The sequence below is a fragment of the Malaclemys terrapin genome, chromosome 11 (genome assembly GCF_027887155.1).
Source record: "Malaclemys terrapin pileata isolate rMalTer1 chromosome 11, rMalTer1.hap1, whole genome shotgun sequence".
NCBI lineage: Eukaryota > Metazoa > Chordata > Testudines > Emydidae > Malaclemys > Malaclemys terrapin.
Window position 1 is genome coordinate 40,832,305 of NC_071515.1, and position 21,805 is coordinate 40,854,109.

The following is a 21,805-nucleotide window of genomic DNA, read 5'->3' on the forward strand; positions in this document are numbered from 1 at the left end:
GAATGTCTGCCTGAAACCTAGCCTGCGCGAAGTATTTTAAAAACGAGTTGGTTTCCCATACAGCCGAAACGTTTTTACTTTAGTAGTCACCTTTATAATTAGGATTATAAATGTGTACCCTAAATACCACCACCTCGGTATAATTGCTACCCAAACAGCTTGTTACCACAGCAGTTGGTAAAATCCTGCAGTCCTAATAAATTTATACTTGGGAAAACCTCAGAGTAAACAGAGACTAAAACAAGATGCTGGACTAATTGCTATCAATCCGATTACACTTGGAGGGGAGAAATTACTCTTTGGTTCAGCATTTTATCACATCGAAATGGTCTGTCTATCTCCCTATATTGTATTGTTCGTGTAGCTCACCCACAGAGCTATGCAGAACGCTGCTGCTCACCTTTATCACCAGACATTTCTGTAAATCGCTAATTGTTTTTTTGTCAAACTAAAGTCCATTGCCTGTCGCTTTTTAACAGCTAATCTGTGAGGCTGATATTACCATTCTCGATTAATAGTCCAGGCCAATACCAGTGACTGATTTAATATTTACAACCCAACTGTTGGTAAAGAATAAGAAATGAGATGAACAAACTGATCGAGTAATAATTGAAAGGACAAATATCAAGGGGAAGTGGTACGGTATTTTATTGCTCCACCTTTCTACTTTAACATTTAAGGCCGATTCAACATCCCTGACGCACCCAGAACTCAGTGGGAATTTGGGGGGGATGTATTATTTTGATTTCGTTACTAAACTGTCGTTACTTTTTGTAGGGATTAAACCTTTCAACATGGTGAAATAGCAAAGCGTTTTTCTAAACACAAGCACTGGTAGCCCAACCTTCGTCTTCAGGAAACAAAATCTATTTCCCAAACACACTGTATTATGGATTCTACGTCTTCCTGGGATCAATGACTATTTAACTTCTGGGTATTGGTAAAGTTGTTTGATTCATCATTTATTGCACAGGTTTTAAGGGCCAGCTATCTTCCAAATTAAACTAAAGAACGCCTATGCAGTGCCTAAGATGTCACTTTGCATGCCTAAAAATATCCCTTTACAAGGCTCCAGGAGTAAGAATTGTGCTTTGCCAAAAACGCTGTAAGAAACGACCAGAGTTGACAGCTTTTTGTGTTCCAGAAAAAACAAACAGCAGAGTAAACCTAGTAGAATTCGGTTAACTTGACACCCTCCCGCATCAGTCAATACACTCTGGGCTGGTAAGAGTCTAACAGAAGCAGTTCGCAAAGAGAAGGCAAGTGCTGATGATAAAGAGTAAGTCATCAGTAACAAAAACTGACTGGAGTTGCCGTTGGGCTTGTGGCAGTTTTGAATGCCACTTTTCTATCTCTGACATTGCAGTGCCGGTGCTGGGGATCTGCAAGCGCAACAGCAGCACCCAGTGTATTTAGATACCAAATTAAAAACACTTACACATTCGGGCAGGGTGATTAGCAGCCACCTAATGGCAGCTCAAAACCTTAATCTTCAGGACAGGTCCGGCCTGAGATTTTAGCAATTCATCTTGAAGTTGTGCAGCTGGATTAATTATTAATTATCAATATTCATGGGATCAGAACAGTTGCAGTTTTTATTAAAAGTCCAAACTCCCCCAAATAAGCAACCAGCTGAGGGGAAGCTGGGGTCATCTAACTAGGAGCCTTATGTCCCAAAGCCCACTTCTTAATTTCTGCTAAACGTTCAAAAATGCGGAATGAGTTTATCATAACTGTAGCTGAGATCTTTAGAAAAACGAATGCTCAGTAGAACATGGGCAAGCTGGCTAATTCTACAGTGAGGGCGATGGTTGATCTAACAAGGGAAAGACGCTTTTTAGCTCACCCGTAATCACTTTTTTCTTGGGCGGGGGGGAAGCCAAGAGGGCAGAGGGCCTCTGGGCAGGACCGCAGGAGGAATACGATCTCTGGGTTTGATAGCACAAACGCCACATTTCGGAAATTAAGTATTTGAATGTATTTATTTAGTTTTCCTACTAGCGTAGATCACAAGCTTGGGAAATAGCAGTGTGCTAATCACAACGAAGGGAAATTGTTCCATAGCTCTCCTCAGTTCGGATACACTAGGAAACTACCATTTCCCTCTGTCTTCTCAATTGCATTAACTAAGTATCATCCGATATGTGTTTGTCCAGTGTAAGCATCTGGAAGCAGGAGTACTAGCTTTGTGTATCTGTCCCCTTCCCCCCACCCTTCATAATTAAGAACCCAAACTCTTGCTTTTAGAGTGTGCACGGTAGCTTCAAGATTTACACAAATCAACTGGCTTTTATTAAATACTTATCAGGCAATAATTCGCAGTATGTGTCACTCACATTATGCCCTAAAAACTGTCCATTCCATTTCCTCTAAGGAGACACAGCACCCATTTCCCGTAAAAGTTCCAGAAACCTCATCTGGGCTGGTAAAGCTAATAGACAATCCAAGAGCACAGTAAGTTCAGCCACTTCTTGATCCATCCTTAAGATTCTTCCAATACTTCAGTAAGGATTTCTGCTCCTCCTGAGGTAATTACAATGGTATGCTCAAACTGGGCTGATCTGAAATACACATTTTGCAATTATTAGGGAGCAAAGGTGGCTAGCAGAGCCTATGAAACTTACCCATTCCTTCCGGCTGTCAGTGATCAATCCCACAGTTTAAAATATATAAGAAGTAAATTCAGGCACCTTTTATTGTCTACAGAAACTGCAGTCCATTTATCCTCTAGGGTCTTAAATTCAGGCGATCCTTCCATTATTATTGGCTCTGTAATGGAGGGGAAAAACGTTTTCTAAACTAGCCACAACACATCGTTATTCTAGTTCTGAAAAGAAAGGGGCCCCAAAGGTAGAGTTTTGAAATTGTATTGCTACACTAACATAAAAAACTAAAGAGGAGGAAGAGGAAACTCTGAGGTATGACGTTACTCATTTATTTTTTTTCGTGAAAGACTAAAGAAGGGCATTTTAATCAAGCTTTAATTAAGACCCCGTGGATAATAACCAAAGCACCAACCACTCTTAAAAACAGCAGATAGTTTTAAAATATTTGAATTTTTAAAAACAGGCTTAAAATGTTCATTAAATCAGCAAAACAACAATTTTCTTATTTCCCTCTAATTGCTGCGCCATTTAGGCACACAGTGAGAAGAGGGCTTTTTTTCCCCTTAAGCTTTCTATGATTGGTATTTAGCACATTCATCCTTCCAGGGAAAGGATTCTGACTGGTTAGCTAGGATGTAATACATCAAAAACCACACAACAGCTCCTGTCATGAAGCAAATGACATAATAGTCACCAGATAGCTTGGTGTTAAAAACATTGCTTTGGTAACAGAATTAGACTGTACTATTTCTGCAAAGGCAGCTCCCAAATGTGCTGGATAAGTCTCTACACTACAAAAATATGGATCAAATCCGTTATTTAATAAGATTTTGTGGAGGATTTTCCTCTCCCAGATCTTATCACTTGGCAACTATTTCCACGAATTATTTCACAAATGAAAATTTAAAGGATGTTTTCAATCTGCTTCCCATGGGGTTAGCCTAACCGAAATCCCAAAATCTGAAGAGTAGATAGTCAAAGAAAGAAAAGGTAGGGATGTGGTTTTGAAAAAGAAAGCAAAAGAAAAACATTCACAGCAGTTACTAACCTATTGTAAACGCCATTCCCTCTTCCATTAACAAATCACTGTCATGATCTACAAAAGAAAACAAAAATGCTTTTATGGTGGGTGGGTTTTTTATTTGTTTTTTAAATAAACATAACCAGCACTTGCTTTTAAAATCCCTTTTTTGTCCCGCAGGTACCATGTAAGGTAATTCCCTTTAAACATCCAAGGAAAGCGTTTACACTAATCTTCCCAAACTCAAACCAAAGAAAACCAGGTATAAGATCTGCACGATCACTCTATTAAGCATAGATGAAACTATTCTGAGTTCCAGCTCACTTCTAAGGGAATTACAGAATTTTAAAATTTAATCCGTTCACTAATTTGTTTGTTTTGCAATAAACTTTGCCAGTTTCGATCAATTTATGACTATCCGTGAAGAAAACTAATCAAATAGGGACTGTATTCATATTGATCTTTAGTCTTTCCGGCTTTACACAAGTTATCTGTTGTTCCTGAAGAACAAAACTAACTATAACAAGGGAAAAGCCTGCAGGTAAAGTTGCATTTTGTCAGACAAAAAAGTTTAGACGATCCTTATTCTTGTAATGGAGGCTTTTTGTTGCAAAACAAAATCCAGACGTTAACAAATATTTTTGGCATAGGCTATGTCGTCATCTAGGAAGGTGTTTCAAACGTCTGCTTCAGAGGAGAGCACTACTCAGGCCCTGCTTTCTAGTTTGCCGTCTATTGTGATCTTAGATATTATTTAGACCTCTTCTAAACATGCTCCGGAAGTAACACCTTATGAGTGTCCTCCTAAGAGAGCCTCTGCTGCAAGGTGGGAGACGGCCAACAAGGAACGCCTGGCAGAGTGGGAAATGGTTTACTCCTATTCAGAGATACTGAGCTGCTGAGCTTCCGCTCGGATCTTCTGGGAGGCTTCAAGTGGCCTTCGAAATAGTTTGCAAACTACATTTGAAGGCCTTGTAGAGCCTTATGTGTCTTCATCCTGGCCTGTCTCAGCGGCCCGAAGCATCTCTTGTCACCAGGTGTTAGAGGCCGCCAGCCATGTTGTGAGCCTGGCCCAGAGGTTGGCAGTGGGAGGACGGTGTGAAGACACAGCAAACACCCGGCCGAGGCTGAGCAGTCAGCGCTGATCACTAACTCCCCCCCACACCTCCAGCCCATAGGCAGCGCAGAGTCTGGGCCCGATTCTGCTCCTGGCGAACTCAACGGCAAAACCATTGTCCATTGATTCCAATGGGCGCAGGGACCTGCCTGGCAGCGACGCCGGCCAGGCCAGTGGGAGCGCCCAGCAGGGCTGCCCGGGAGGGGGGGGGGGCTGTCTCAAGCCAGCGCTCAGGAGAACGTGGGCTACGGGCTGGGCCGTGCAGCCTAGAACTCACCGAAGGGGTACATGCTGCTACATCAGCTGTCAGCACTGGGAGGATGTAATGAAGCTTAACAGCAACAGTCAGCGGTTTGAAAGGGGGGAAGAGAAAGGCAAACAGAAAACAGTCATAGACCCTGCTGGGATATTGATGCAGCGGGGTTTTGTTTTTATTAATTTTAACTTTTCTCCCAAACAAGTAATCCCAGTGCCTTCAAATCACACCAGCCTGGGAATCCGGCAGCAATCTCGTCAAGTAACTAATAAGGAGGGTGGCTGTATTCACAGGGAAGCAGAGCTACTGCTGGCTCAGGACTGGTAGATTGCAATGACCCCTGGGCAGGGGTCGGTTTTTGCAGCTGTGTTGAGTGTTTAAAATACATCAGTAAGATTCCTACGTAGCTTTCACAATGGACTTTCTTACCGTGATGCCAAACTTCAGGGTGTCCATGGAAGTAAGATCCTATTCCATGCCCAACAAAGTAGGGGCAGACTCGGAAATCATTCTGATGTGCTATGCGGCTTTAAGGGACACCAAACATAATATAATATATAAAAAAAGAGAGAGAGACAAAGCCCATTTTCAATAGACACCAGACCCTCGCAAAGCCCGCGTTTCGGAATATGTAACGCTCACTAATCTATTATCCCCAAAATGTAGCAGTTACACTAGGATAATTCCAGGCACTTTCACAATAAATATTTGTAACGCAGTGTGGCTGGTGATAATCTCTTTGGAGTGTAACACAATGACACATTCACACCGTTAGTGGAGGCTCCTCCCAGCATTCTTTATATTGGAGGCAGAGTCCAGGTGCACTTAAGCTCCGCCCACAATTCATAACTCCATCCACAATCGAAAAGTAGCCAGGCGTCTCTGGAATTATCAGCGGTAGAACAGGGAACCATGTAGCCAGGGCAATTGTCATCGTTAGGCTCCAGCTTTCTTATACCAATACACTGGAATCTGACAGCTCAGGGCTATTGGTTCCGACCATCGCTGTGGACTCTGAGCGCTTGGTCAGTTTATATTCCAGAGGGTTGTCTTGCCAAACAAGTGTGCTAGAATCGTATTTGTTGCAAATAAAACTTAAATAATATAGAAATCGAGGCAGGGCCACCAAATAAACGAGACTCCGGTCTACCACCAAGCAGCAGTCTGAACCCTGCAGCAGATCTGGGAAATGCACACTGAGGCATTTGTTTGGACTCTACACACACAGATTTACAAATATTTTTGCAAACACAGATTTTTGCAGAGATAAAAGAAAAAGAGCAGGTCATATTTGGGGACTACCAGTCTGTGGCCCTTTAAAAAAATTACAAGTCTAGCAAATCCATGTAATGCTAATTAAACTTAGTCCACCTATTTCTAACATGTCCATAATCACAATATTGGGGCACCAGAACATCAGTAAGAGCTGAAACAGGGCCAGATCACTCAGCTCCTCTCTATGCCTCTTTCTAATGTAGGCTTGTTCCCAGTGGTTGCCTTTTAGAAAAGACACTGCCAGATTATTCTGCAGTCACTGTTATCTGTTTAGGGAAGGCCAGTGCAAAGTTTAACGTTGCATCCCAAAGATGAGGAATTTGGGATGAACCTGCTCTCGGGAGGCATACGGTTCTATAGCTAAGGGCCCTTCCTCAAGAATGCCCTACCCCAGTCCCCAAAAGTTTCAGCGTAGGGCTATAGATTTCCCTCTGCTCAGCTATTTGCAGAGGGAGAGGGTCTTCTCAGGTAGCTGTGCTTTCAAAGCTTTAAAGATTAGAATCAGAACCTCAAGCAGAGTCTTTACAATCACCAGCCTGAGTTACTGGGAAAGTCAAATTACTATATGTATCAACATTATCTTAGACCTGCAAATAAGTCTTTATCTTATTAATTTGAGATTGGCCACGATGGCAGCTGTGCTCATCCATATCACTTCCATCCAATTTCTAAAACCAAACAGGAATACTGTAAAGAATAAAGGATTAGTTTTACACTTAAAAAAATGCCACCTCAAATACTGAAAATCTGAATTTGTTGGTTTCAAATCCAGTGGACCTGGTTGTTTCTGTCAATATGAAAGGTAAGTACTTAAACACACTGCTAAATGCTTTCCTACAGAAGCTGGGATATTCACACCTTTGTGCGTCACAGGCCAAGAATTTACTGTTGCTACAACTGAAGTAAGTGGTGTGATGCTGCTGTAAAACAAGCGTAACAGGGTGGAGAATCAGGTCAATGGTGGTTAATAATGTTGCAAAGCTCAGATCTAAAATGGTTGCTTGAACAGGTTCCATATGTTAGCTAGTACCTGCCTTCCAAGCTAACAAGCATGTTTGATAGTACTTCATTTGATTTCGAAGGGAAACAAGGTAAGATATCCCCAACTTCTTTAAGGCTCTCCTAATTCTTGGCAGAAATGGCTAGTAATGTTACAAGATCTTGAGCTCCATTCTGCTGGGATTTTTATCTCATGAAGTACACAATTTAAATAACATTAAAAAAATAATGTAAGTTAGAGATGGGAAAGCCCTATAGGATGCATCTCAGATATGACGACAGTAAAGGTGAAGGAGGAAGCAATGGATGTGGAGAGGAATTAGAAAATTACAGTTTATTCACTAACATATAAAGAACAAAATGTGAACTGGTGTGAGTTGTAGAAAACCAGAATTAGTGCAACACAAGCAGCACTTCATGTAAGGATGAAATATTCTTAAACAATTACCTTAGGGGAGAGGAGGAGTGGAAGACCATTCATGCAACATTTGACAAGCTTTTGTTCCACCTCTATTTTTCTTAAAGTATGTTGGCCAGTGCAAGAGCAATCCCATTCACCATTCAGTTTTGCCTGTGTCTCTCTTATACCATCCAAAGAGGTTGATAGACCCAGGGCCATTTTTTTCAGGCTTACAACTTTGCTGTAGGATTTCTTTTCAAAACTCTTCTACCATAGCAATACATAGTCTTCTTCTATCTAGGAGCTATGTCCTCTAAGTATCTTGGCATGGAAAGCTTCAGTGTGCACCATTTAACTAGCCACTGAGAATAATGTTCAACACTAAGAATTTAGAAGCAACAGCAGTTGCTTTGAGGCATCAAAAGCAGGAGCACCATGGCCATCATCATGAGAAGACAAGGTTGAGACAGTTTTCCTTCCTCATACAATGAAAGTAGTTCTTGTGCACTGTATTAATTCTGCCTCTTCCTTGCTCAAGAGCATGAAAACAACTCTATTAGCATCACTACTTATGCTATTACAGTCTGATCAAAATAGGGATCTTTGTGCTCATATGTATTTGACATCTGCACTGAAGTACTCAGCTGACCTTCCCTCTTCACCCATAAACAGTGCAGAGTACGGATGTTCTTTACATAAAATGTAATGTATCGTATGAACCTGCATTGCTGTACAGAACATCTGTGGAGAAAAAAGCTGTAGATATAAAACTCAGCCACTTTCAACCTGTTTCTAATATTTGCACTTACATATGGTAGCACCTCACATCCAAGAATTTTAGAAGACTACAAGTATTAACACCTGTGAGGAGAGATCTTCAGGGTCCTGTGTATTCCTCAGTTCCACCAATTCATGGAGTTATGGTCTTGCTAACAAATTGTGCTCCAAAATCCCCGCATTCATTTTTTTTTAAATTGCTTTTAGTCCTGATAGTGCAGAGATAACCTTGTAAATATGAACTGACTGTAAACTGATCCAGTGATGTCTTCCTGAGTCAGCAGAGAGCTTGAAACATCACTCAGAAAGATGCCCATCTCAGTCAGGGCCCTGTGGGCTCTGTGATGCTGGGGTTGTGGAATTTGGGATTCTTCTCCAAGATACCATGGAACTCAGCATTTTTGGCATGGAATCACCATTTGCTGCAGCCTGGGGCTCAATGTTTTGTTTTCTGGCTCCCTGCCCTACCAGGATTTGCCTGCACTAGCCTCACTCTCTCTCCAGCTTTCAGTCAGGCAGTGGAGGTAGCTGAACATATAACTGGTGAGCCAGGCTGCCCAAAGTATGTCCCTGGTGCTGAGGCTCTGGTTGCCAAGGAGATGAGCTGTACAATTCTCCCTTCCCTTGGGGCACACATGGGGGAAAAGATCCTGAGTCTGGCTAGCAGGATAACATGGTGGAATGAGGGCTGGGGAGCAGAGCCAGGTTGCCTGGAGAGCACAGAGAAAAAACCCGTTCTTCAAAATAATCCCTGTTGAAAATAACCATTGACAAGTTTTACCTCAATGAGTATTTTCAGCTATGAGCCATAGCTGTGTTAGGGAGTGGGAAGGACAGGAGTGACAACACAGTAATTTAACATTGCAGCAGACTTTAGTCTGGTGGTTGCCATGGAATGTTATCCCAGTGTGCTGTAGAGTGCACAGGGCCCTGGGTATTATACCTGTTTTACAGATGGCAAAGAGAGGTTAAATATCTAAAGCAAGGTCACGCAACCAATCAGTAGCAGAACTGTAAGCAGAACTCAGGACTGCTCACTATGGGCCAGATCCTCCCGCCAAGATGCCAACATGGCAACCAACTGCACTCAGATATCACCCTTCCTATGAGTGGTGGGGGAAAGTGGGACATCAGCCACCACCAGAGCATCATCTTCCCACAGTCGCCCAAATTATGGACTGTCCTCTGTGAACAAAGGAATCCATACAGAAGGATGGGACAGTGGGCAAATACACATCATCCCTCCACAAACCCTACAGGCAAGCTGCAGAAAAGCTACATGCAACTAAAGGCAGGACAGTATTCTCTACAATGCTATCCCTTGATGCTGTAGAACCTCTCTCAAAGGTCTTCTAGGGACAGAGGTGCCTGAGGTCAGTCCCAGAGCCCTCCTACCAGGAAGCTGCAGAGCCGGCTCAGGGGCTCCAGTGCCTCCCTGATCCTGTGCCTCTAGCAGATCCCTTAATGTCCTGGGGGATCGAGGGATCTATGGCAAATCCCATTCCTTGCCAAAATGGGGAGAACTTGGCAGTTTCTTTCACCCTCTCTTGAAGGTTTTTCCACAGGAGGGCAGATCTGGCCCAATGCACTAAGCAATCACCAAAGAAACACAACTGAAACAATCCCATTGTAAGCATTTATAGTGGTACACTCTAGCTTTACTCCACGCTCTGGTGACACAAAGCAGCTGATAACTAGCCAGTTAAGACAGGTTAAGGCTGCTTCATAAAGCAGTTGGAGGCTACTGGTGAATCTGACCCTCTAACTGTAGATTCCAGTTTCCTTACAAAAAAATTAAAACTTAACTGAAATGGTGTAAAAGAGCAACAACAACAACAAAAGACTACAATTACTAAATAGATCTGACCCACACTGATGAGGCAGAAAAACTGCTCTACAAACAGGGACAAGAATATCAAAGTATGAAAATAATTCTTGTTTAGGGAGTAATATGAAAGCATAATGCACCTTAGAATTAAAAAATAATCACATTTTTCTTTACAATAGTATTTGTATGTATAACTATGGTTCAATAATGTATTCAATAACTATGGTTATTGAATACATTACTGTTTTTTGCATGTTCTTAAAGAGACATCACTAGTTTAAATCATATTTGCTCATGAAGATAATATTTATTTTGAATGCTACAATATAACCTCATTTGGCAAATTACAAAATCCAACTACAAGCTTTTAACGGTATTTTTCTCTTAAGTAGTAATCTTAGATTGAGAGAATGCACAAGTTCAGGGATTCCCTTTAATGACAACAAATGTTGAAGTATAATTAGTAATATTTTTGAAAGCCAACAATTGTTTTTTGAAAGAAAGGTACATTTTGGTTTCAAACTGGAACACAAATTACTGTATTTTTCTTACAATAGTGTTGAACTTTTATTTGAGGTTCTCTGTTTCTGAAAAGCAGACATGATGGATTGAAATAAAAGATAATTTATTGCAATGCTTACTTTCAAGTGTAGAGAGAAGCAGTGTAATTGTAATTTACAGTAGCTGTCAAGGAAAATCTATCACAGATGACATTAAAATGACTTATTTTGCCTGAGCCACTTATTGTTTAAATGTGCATAATCTGATAGAAACAGATTTTTTAAAATCTGCTTTATATTGTTCTAAATTAATATCAAAACATATACTTATGAGTTAAACATTTAAAAACCATTTATTAATACTTTCATCACTGCAATTTTTTCCTATGAGTTTGAAACTGGTTTATTTAACTATGCCACATTTACATTGTTTGGATCTATTTATTCACAACACTTTCACATATCTAAACTCACTACATAACAATTACACTGTATAAATGTATAAAAACTATAATTCAAACTACATTTAATCTTAAAAGAAAAGCGTCACAAAGGGTATAAGAAAATAGAACATGAGGGCCCAATCCTGCTCCCTCTGAAGTCGATGGGACCTTTGCCATCAATTTAACCGGAATCTTAGCAAAGGATTAGCAATTTGATAGGCAAAGGAAATTGATCCATTCAGGTAATGTCTTTATTTGTAAGTTTCAGCTGATGACACTGAAGAGCTACTATATACTATATATTCAATTTAAAACACAGAATTTCTGAGCCACTGTAAAAAGAATATACTAAAGTATGCACGTCCATTCTGATCCTGTAATTACACCCACATCCAGCCCAAATAATCATATATTCTGCTTATTTCTGGTATGTATGATATGTTATGCAAATCTGCTTTATAGCAAAAGTTGGGATGAAAGGTGTCTAGACACATTTCCATTTTGATGGGTCTGAACACTTCTAGCTTTAGGTGTTTGCTTACAGGTATTTATATTATATATTTTTCCACTGAACTAAGATTTTTACTGCATACGTAAATGCAAAGTGACAAATATACAGAAAATGATGATTCAACACATCAGGACATTCCTTCATCAGAGTTAGTGTTACAGTAGTTTTAAACAAAACAGCACATTAAAATAGTCTGCACAATAAAATCTTTAAAAAAAAGTTCATGATCTGTTCTTTTGTACGCAGTTTTGAACAAGCACTAGTTCTGATTAATTTGCTTTTCAATGGAGCCTTTGCATACATATTTACACTCTGTGAGAAAACTGACCTCTGCATCAACACAGCGAAAAATCCAATGTCACTTTCAATTCTGTTTTTTTTTTTTTTTTTTAATATAGCTAGAATTAATGTAGTGAATCTGTAATGAAATGCATTATCTTGCATGGAGATTTATCAGATTTTCCAACTGAATGCCATGCTTTGCTAGCACTAGCTGGAGTTCACCTGCATGTTGGTGTGGCGGTGGCTCTTTTTTGTGAAGAGTTAAGTTGAACACAAAAAAAGGGAACAAAGGTCAGCACCCAGCCGCCACTTGAATGTGAGATTTTTCTTTTTATTCCCCTTGATGTATACTAGGCTCTGTGTTATTAGTCTTAATGATGGAAAATTGTAGTGTTGATACAAATCTTTTTTTCAAAGTAGTAGGCGGGAGCTCCATTTGTTAGTAAGTTTTTTTGTGACTAAAAGCCACGGACAGTACATTTATGTAGCAGTAAAAGGCCTAGATGCTCTTTCCATAGCAGAGCTAATTATTCCTACTGTGACCTTACTGATCTACCCTGTTCCTAGTACATCTCATCTGCACGCCTGTTCCTCTGTGTAGATGGTGTCAGAGAATATGAAAAACCCTATAATGAAACCATTTTCATGATGGAGAAAGGCTACTGGAGTTGCACTTGCTACAAAGAGGCTCAATTATATGAGTAATTGTGATAATTTTCTACATTCATAGCCTTCAATGGGGAAAAAAGAATGAGAGCCACAAAGGAAAATTACTTTAACAAGAAAGTACAGAGAGTAAAAATGGAAGAAGAGACAAAAAGGGGGAAAAAATAACCAGAAAAAAAAGTTTAAAAAATAGATCTGGAGGGAGGAATAGCAAGACAGTGAGAACAACAGAAATGCTCAAAAAGCCTATGTGCAGCTGTGTTGCACAATTAAATTGAATTTTTTTCTGCAGTTGATGAATGTGACTACTGCAAATGTGCCTCTGTAGTTAGCTATCATTTGTTGTTCCGTGACAGGAAAAGGATAATTACCTCTCAGAGAGAATCAAAGGCTGACATGCCCTTTAGACACAGCCATGAATGCAGAGCTCGATAGAATGCTTGAATAAGAATCTAGTGTTCTGTGCCCCCTTCTACTCAAGAATAAATTTTGTTAAAATGCAAGAGCACCACCAGTAAATCTGTTGAACCCTAGGTGTTCAAAAATATGAGGTGCCTCTATCGACTCATCCCATTTGCAAAAATAAAACTACATTTTGAATTCACTTCTATTATATTCATGGACAGTAAGATAGTGAGATATGCATTAAATTTCTTTTCCCAGTAGGGGTCTGATTCAACATTTCCTATGAAAGAACAGAAAGACACTATCCTTTTTCCCCAGGCTAGTTAGCCTATAATTTAAAACTGTCAAAAACACAATTTTGTACAAAGTCTTCAATAAAAGCTTCTCAGATATAACCCAAAGAGGTTTTACTAAAGTTTGATTCAGACTCTGTTACAATATTTTTAAAGCTATAAATACATCTAACTGATATTTTGCCGCTCTCTTTTTTTCCCCTTAAAGTATTTGAAGATTTACAAAGAAAAAAAGGCAGCATCTTTTCTAAGTGACTAAGCCTTGCAGCTTTTAAGCAATCAGAATGCATGCAATAGTTTGTCATATCCATTAATATTCACAAAAGTACCAGTGAGGTACCTATTAAGGAAAATGTATATGACGTGTCTATTTAAAAAAAATAATATTTGTAAACATAAATTAATCAAAGAACTAGATACATGCAGGAAATGATGACACATTTTAATTCAAGCCAACAAGAACAAAAGCAAAGATTACTTTTATAAAAAAGAACAAATGCAAAATAGGAAAACCTCTTCAAGTGGGTGCTCTTTCCTTTATGATATTTGTGTGCACTCTGGTTTGAAAGGTAAGAATTTCCTGAGCTAAATATTTTTATACTTTTTTAGCAAAGCGACTTATTGATGTTGACTAATTCCTTTATAACATTATTTTCTATACAACAAAAAGAATGTGGGTTTTTAATCTTTTTACAGAGATTCTATTGAAGATGTGATGTTTCAGGTAAAAATAATAAAAAAAGTGGATGGAAAACACTACAAATCACACCTCTTAATCTAAAACCACAGCAGTCTGATAAACATCTTTGAGTCTTTCTACAGGTATCTTTGCTGACCCCAGTGTAATTCACTTTTTAAAATCTTTCTTATCCAAGGAACAACATTATAGCCTGGCAGTTCACATACTGATATCAGACTGAAATGATGGTTCTGAATCATAAAACATGTCATCAGCTTTATACCAAACCACCAATAACCTTTGTCCCACTTGCCAGCCCTCCCTTTACTTGTCAGTATAAGGCTTACCTGATTGTGTTTCCAATTACAGAGAAGGGAGCCCCTGGTCTGCAAGCTGCAATTGCTTCATCTCTACATTTCCTGGCAACCTCCACTAACTTTTGACCAGATTTATCCACATTGCCCACCAAAAATGTTTCAGAAGTGTCACCATGGTAGCCATTGCAATATACCTAAACATATGTAGAAACGTAAAGACATTTTCTTGTTTTACATTCAGAAACAGATCTCCTGTTAGTTACATTCATCCTATCTATTTTAACAGACAGGTTTTCTTTTAGGTTGCCTTCAAGCTCAATTTGTAAAAATAAGGTAGAGGAAATAAAAGATTAGAAATTAGACCAAAAATGCAACTTTGAGGTACAATTGTAATGACAAATTATATGTAAAACCCTTCAGTTTTATGTCTAGGACTGAACATTTGAAAAAATACTGGAAATGCAAAAATGGAAGGTTCTAAGAACCCCAAATACACAAACGATTACATTCATTTAATCTACAGGAAGTTAGGGCTTGTCTTCACTACCGGGGTAAGTCGAACTAAGTTTTACTACTCCAGCTACATGAATAATGTAGCGGTAGTTGACGTAGCTTAGGTCAACTTACCACAGTGTCTTCACTGCACTGCGTCAAGTGGAGATGCTCTCCCATCAACTTACCTTAATCTTCTCAGGGAGCTGGAATACCTGGGTTGACCAGAGAGCGCTCTGCTGTCAATTTAGCGGATCTTTACTAGACCCGCTAAATCGACCTCTGCTGCATTGATTGCAGCAGCATGATCTCCCTGTAGTGAAGACCAGCCCTTAGAGTAATTGACTTTTATGTCAAAGATGTGCAAGAGGTAGGAGTGGGTCTGAGGAAGATGAAATCCACTTACCAAAACAGGACCAGGGCGCAAGGGTGCAGCGCAGCCCTCTCAGAGATACTACACCACTCTATGGGCTGGGATAGTAGCTGCTGCTGCTGCCTGTCCATGCCACCTGCCTGTATAGTGTATGTTGGTGCCACTGGATTGACATGATTGTAGATCCCATGGTTTCTCGGACCTCAATGCCTTCCTACACACTGGCTTAGGCAGTGCAGACCCTATTCACGGCATACAGGGGGTGCTGAGGCTGTCCCTACACCTGGTGTTAGTGGCTGGGAAGGCCTTTTATTGGCTCCTTACACCACAGTGAATATCACCCAAATTGAATTTTAAAATATACATTTCACAGCCTGATTAGAAATCCAAACTACTACAAAAATATAATATGTGTAAACTAACATAGCTATGAAAAGCTTAGGTCAAATTCATTGTTAGTATAACCCAGTACAGTGTCACTGATGTTGTGCGCATTTCACTTCATTACTTTTTAAATTCCAGATTCAAACTGTAACATTGCATTAGCATAGGTTTTTGCATTTCATTTCCAGGGTTTAATTGAAAAAAATGTAGCTCTGGCACTATGAAGTTGCACACAACAGAAATGCAGCATTCTGTTAGATACACAAAACCTCTACCTTTTTGATTATGCAATTATGCAACTGTTCTTCAGCAGCAACGTAGATTTTGAACTACAGCACCCTATAGATTTCTCTACAAACACAGGAAAACCCCGCTCTTTTACTGTGAAGTCTTATAATGTGGCATTAAAAAGGGTTTTGCAGCTCCACAGTACTTCAGGCAATAATGTAACTAAAAGACTATTAAAAATTTTCCTGTGCATGTATAAAGGACAATTTTAATTGCATACAACTTTGATGTTATAAAATATCTTTTTCTCAAATTTAGTAGGCAACTCCTCTTCAGAGACTAACACACTTCAGTGCTTAAAGTTCTGCTACTTGTGAGCTATTTGTGAAAGAAGATTTGTAACTCTTTTTTTAATGGCCAAGTATTCTTTGCCCACTCCCAAACTCAAAAAATGACTAATGATATTTTTCTCACACTTTTCTACAAAAAATATTATACTCAAGTTGAGACTTTAAACATTTTTTAGATATACTTATGAGTGAGTGGTAACAGGGTTATAATGAAAGTTGAATTTCAACAAAAAGGCCCCATCCTGCTCTCACTGGCTCCAATGAGAGTGGACTCAAGCCCTTAGTTATACACCTTTTTCTGCCAGTTAAGAACATCACTGCAGCTTTTCATTATGTTGTTATATGTTATAGGACAGTTTTTGTTCTAGCAGGTTCACTTTTAATCGGACTAGATCATTTTTAGTAGAACAACTCTCAATCTATCAGACACCAAACTGTAAAAAATCTGACCGTTACCATGTCAGAAAAATGAGCACAATTGTAATAGAACATGGGGGGTTGATCCTGCAAGCTCTGCATGACTTTAATAAGAACTGCATGCACTGAGGGCTTGGAGGACTGGCATCTAAATTAATGAAGCAGGACTCATCTAATACTATCAAAACAATTTCTTAAATACAATTAGGGTTTACTACAACCCACTTATCACAATTACATATTTTTGACATTAATAAATTACAATAACATAAAGTAAGATATGCTAGTTCTATAACAGCCAGTGCTAGAACTAAGATGTAGGACATGATACTTGATAATGGATGGTTGAGAGCTGTAGTATGTTGGTGAAGCACAATGTTTTTGTTTCTAGACTTCTTTTGAAATTTTAAAGGCAACATGATTTAAGTCAATAAAATGCCTTTATATTTCATCTATGAAATTTCACAAACCCACTTGTATAAAATACATTTAATTTTTTATTCCTAGATAATTTGCACTCACTGTGAAGTATTTACATTTGATAGCTGGCAGATTATTATGTAATCATTTTATAGATCCTGTACACATCCATAAACAAATTATTGTAGAAGAGCTGAGGGGTGAAAAAATTGTCTACTGTAACTGTACTGTTATGTCCATAATAATTGTTTCCATCTGTGAAATGTCCCAGTTTTTCTCATTAAAAATAAACTAAAAGGTCAATTATAAACACTACAAAGCAATATTTTTTCCTCAGACATATTGGAAATGAACAATTACCAAACACAATGTTGATATATATCTATATATCTATAGATATATATATCACTGAAAATATAGATATATACACACACACACACACACCCAAAGATAGGAAGTCAAAGACTCATGTGCTCTGTTCCCACAACTGTCATATTCTTGGATACTTGCAAGATTTATTTTATTTTATGAGGTTAAACAGAAGAAAAACTCAATGTATTTTAAAAAATACCCCTCTTATTTAATCAAATGTTATCTGAAAAGAAGAGTAGAGAAAGCAAAGAAAAACAGATATAAAAATGCTTAGAACAGTCACTGTGGAAAATACCTGTATGAATGTGTATTTTGTTATTAATCTAAGGAGTCAATGTTATCTTTGGGGGCAATAAAAAAAAAGTAAAATTAACTTTAAACCAGATTTGATTTAAAGAAAGAAGAGGCCAGATTCTCTCAGCTGCTGTAAACGGACATAGTTCCACTAAAGTCAGTCAAGCCACACCAATTCAAACCAGTCAAGGATTAGGGCCAAAAATATATTTGGAAGGATACAGATCATTCTATGTAAATCAAATAGAACAAATATCTACACCTAGAAAGTGCAGAGTAAGGTGGAATGCAGTAAAATAAGTTAAAACACCCAGTACAGGATCATGAGTGAATGATATAATGAGGCAAAAGTTCAAGTTGACTAAATAAAATGTAAAGAACTATCTAAAAAGCTTTAAATGCGAGGCCAGCGTTATGGCACTTTAGAGCTGCTCCCACTTATGCCAGAGGTGAATTTGGCCCATGATAAGCAATATCAAACTATCGGTACATATAAATGTATCAGGAAATTCTTTAATGGTTAAAAAACTTTCCCTTACAAAACGTAACTTTATTCTATACCATTTATTATTGTAAACTAATGTTTAGAATTCAGGAATACATTTGTGTATACACTGGAAATAAATTGCTAAAGCTTTGGGGAAACTTACCGCAGGGGGACAAAAATAAGAACCACAAAGCATGATTAATCCCCATTTCAATAAATGAAAATACCAAAAAGCATCACAATTAGGTTTTCTGTTTCCGTATTTTCTTCCAATGCTAATTTGGTCAGCCTTTATTTAAATGGTATAAGTGACCATTCTGTGAAAATGTTAAGTCAACGGTTATATCACACTATCTGTTTGTGAGTAAAGGGTTCAAGGCTCTTATACCAGAAATGGAACACAACACTACCTTCAGAGATTTTAATAAATGTAGGGAACACTGCTAGCAAAAGAGTTGCTGTCCAAATAGACTGACATACACAGGCCAATGTAGCCTCTAATGACAGAGTAAGATAATGACAGGCCCCACTCAAAATCAGCAGGAAGAGGAAGATCAATCTTGGCAGAGTGAAGGAAAAATGCTGGCTTTCTTCATGTTAGCTCATCTCATACATATCTGTCTTCAGCTGCTGCCCAGTACTGTGGTGCTCTGCATTAACTACACAGTGGATCAATAACAATTACACCTTCTCAAAAACATGACACATAGCAGGATTGGGTTGACATTTCACTTAGGCCAACATTGATCTCAGTGCATCTGATTCCAGCCCTAAATTCAAGTCAGGCCTGGGTCTAGTTGGAATAAACACAGAGTTAAAAACAAAAAAGGAAACCAGCTGCTTGTGCCTTGGCTTAGAAATAAACAGCACATCCATCTGTGCATTCCACATTTTCAATCTACTGCTCTTCCTGTTGCTACTAGCAATTGTAAAGTTGATCAAAGACTATTTTTTATATGAATTACTCACTGTGACATCAATGTTGATAATATCTCCATCCTGAAGAGGTCGACTGAAACATAAACAGACAAAAAAAAATAATGGTGACAGACAGTTCTCAACAAAGGGAATATAAGAACAAACACCTAATGACACACACATACAAATCTGGGGGTGGAGAGGGGAGAAGATATTTTTTGGTGGAGGAGGAGGGAGACAAATGGAATAACCTTTTCTAATCTTCAGCTCTTGCTACTTAAATAACAAGTGCAGATGAATATAATGTAATGACAAACAACTGACAGAAAACATTATCAGTGTCTGAAAATCTACCACTATACTTACTCTGATTTATAGTGAACTGATTTTACTTTGTGAGCAGCCTAGTGTATTGCCAATAATAAAAATTTACATCAATTCAAATGTCTTCAATTCCTTAAACTACATGTATTTTGCTGAAAAATTAGAAGTATTTACTGTATTGTATTTTTTCAGACTCTAAACTCCGGAGGCATTACACCACAATTTATGAGTGTCATGACAAACAGTCGATTATCTTTTTATTATTATTAAACAAACTCCCAAGTGCCCATCACCACAGTATCGTAGCATGCTATGTAGCTGCAATAGGTTTATAGGTGTTTTTTAGTTAAACTGAAATATGTTTAATATTAACCTCTAAGTTATGAACATTAACGTAACATTTTTGTTTGCAGTGGTAAAATATGTGTTATTATGGGAATACCTGTCAGGAATACCGTGACATACCACGTTGTTCACAGAGGTACAAACAGATTTGGGAAAACCTCCATAGCCTAGAGGTGAAGGATAGGCATTTTGTCTGATTATTTCGTGATGAACAATGGAATCTATTTCTTCGGTTGTCATGCCAACCTAAAATATAAAATAAAAATTGTGCTGAAAAAAAAATTGAAGACATTTTCTCTTATTTACTGAATGTGATCACAGTCATGCACTTCAGTGAAATCTAGGATGATACAAATCAAATGCTTTGATACAAAACACTAAACTGTTTGATACATTATGTTTTATTTAGAGAGAAATCAAGCATGCAGTAAAGGGAGCACTTAAAGGCTTTGAGAAAACTGAAAATACTGTCTACTTTCTTTCTTTATCCACATTTGCTTTCTCAAGGCCACCATTTTCTACTGGCTTCTCTTTTCAGTAGCTGCTATAGAAGTGTCTGCTTTTTTAAACTTCCTTCCTCTCTCTTTCCTCCCCCTTACATAATTAAAAATAGCTTGAATTTGTACTTACAATATTGCATTTAATGCTTTCAACCTTTTTAAAACATTTGCAGCCATTTGCAGATAAATCCTTAATTCTTATGACTTGCAAATAAGATTACGGTCATATTGTTGTCAATTATTTTTTCCTTCAAATTATTTTTGAAACCATTTTAATTCATTTATACATCATTTTAATATTATGGGAGCTGTTTAATACCTGGGAGCTGTTTGTATTACATTGGCACAGCAGTGACTTTAACAGTGAAATCTGCATTAGAATTTCCATTCTAGCACCCTTATTTCAGTGACCTACAATTTTCAGAAACACTTATTTTTTGACTGAAATTTCCTATACTCAATCCCTTTCTGAAGGTGAATCTTTTTTGTAAGATTAACAGAAATGGTTTAGCCATTTCTGACTTGTGAAAAAAGGCCGCACACTTTAAATATTATTATTCCAGCTTTTCTTTTGGATCAGCTTTAGCTCTGAAATGGTTCAAGATGAAAGTTGAAATTTGGTAGAGAAACCTCCCTCATTGAGAAGAAGTACCTTGGAGTGTTCCTGTGAAAATTAGTTTTGATTTGAATGAGTTTTAAGCCTTTGAAAATCACACTTCGCACATATGCACTACAGTGGCTACGATTTTTGAGTACTTTTTAGTATCGTTTGGAATAAAGGTAGGCTGCAGTGCAAGTGTTCATATGGCTTTCCTAGCTGTGTAGTGAAAGATTTAGCGATTGTGCGTCGTGAATGAGGCAGTGTACATAGCATGCAAGGAATAAATAAATAAGGGCTGTTGTGGACCCCTTACTTTATTCATGATGAACTTGTGGTTGGTCAGCTGAAAACTACTGCACCTCCCCTCCCCAAGGGCAGGGTACAGGATGCTGTGTTGTTCCCCTATCCCACAGCAACTATTCCAACCTGTGTGCTGGAATAGAAGTCACAGCCTCTGCACACAGACTGTATTGGGTACTAGGGCCACTGGATCAAACACAGACCCATAGCTACCATCCTGTGTCACCTGCATAACACCTTTGGTGCACACGCAGCATGGGCCTTCTGTACCAGTTGGTGCCCAGATCCTTTCTGTGGTGCCCAAAGAGTGCATGGGCACCTGTGCATGGCCATTCAGTTGGCAGATCTCCCGCGTAGCGTAGGAGTGGGGCTTATGTGTTCCAAAGAGCCTTTCGCCACCACTCCACAAAGCGGTCAATTTTGCTTTAATTGAAAATACTGTCCAAGGGGCAGTAACAGCATCCTCTGGTGGACCATTTCTGCTACATGGGATAGGGTATTCTGGTGGTCTCTTGCCACATAGTTCCATATTGTGGAATTTGATTTTTCTTTCCAAAAAACACTACAAAATTCCATCAAATATAATGTCAAGAACATGTTATGATTGCATGGTTAAGCACAAAAA

The 21,805-nt window shown here is 38.6% G+C and overlaps 1 protein-coding gene across 1 annotated transcript in view; it reads right to left on the minus strand.

Moving 5' to 3' along the window:
* Nucleotides 1-1,963: 1,963 nt before the first annotated feature.
* The window catches only part of METAP1D (methionyl aminopeptidase type 1D, mitochondrial), a 62,320-nt gene continuing 42,478 nt past the window's right edge, over nucleotides 1,964-21,805 (minus strand). The window contains exons 4-10 of the mRNA XM_054043754.1: nucleotides 19,877-20,025; nucleotides 19,162-19,204; nucleotides 14,406-14,569; nucleotides 5,430-5,527; nucleotides 3,655-3,702; nucleotides 2,691-2,769; nucleotides 1,964-2,561 (exon numbers count right to left, since the gene is read on the minus strand). Coding sequence (XP_053899729.1) covers nucleotides 2,483-2,561; nucleotides 2,691-2,769; nucleotides 3,655-3,702; nucleotides 5,430-5,527; nucleotides 14,406-14,569; nucleotides 19,162-19,204; nucleotides 19,877-20,025 — 660 coding nt within the window. The 3' untranslated portion in view covers nucleotides 1,964-2,482. The remainder of the gene's footprint in view (nucleotides 2,562-2,690; nucleotides 2,770-3,654; nucleotides 3,703-5,429; nucleotides 5,528-14,405; nucleotides 14,570-19,161; nucleotides 19,205-19,876; nucleotides 20,026-21,805) is intronic.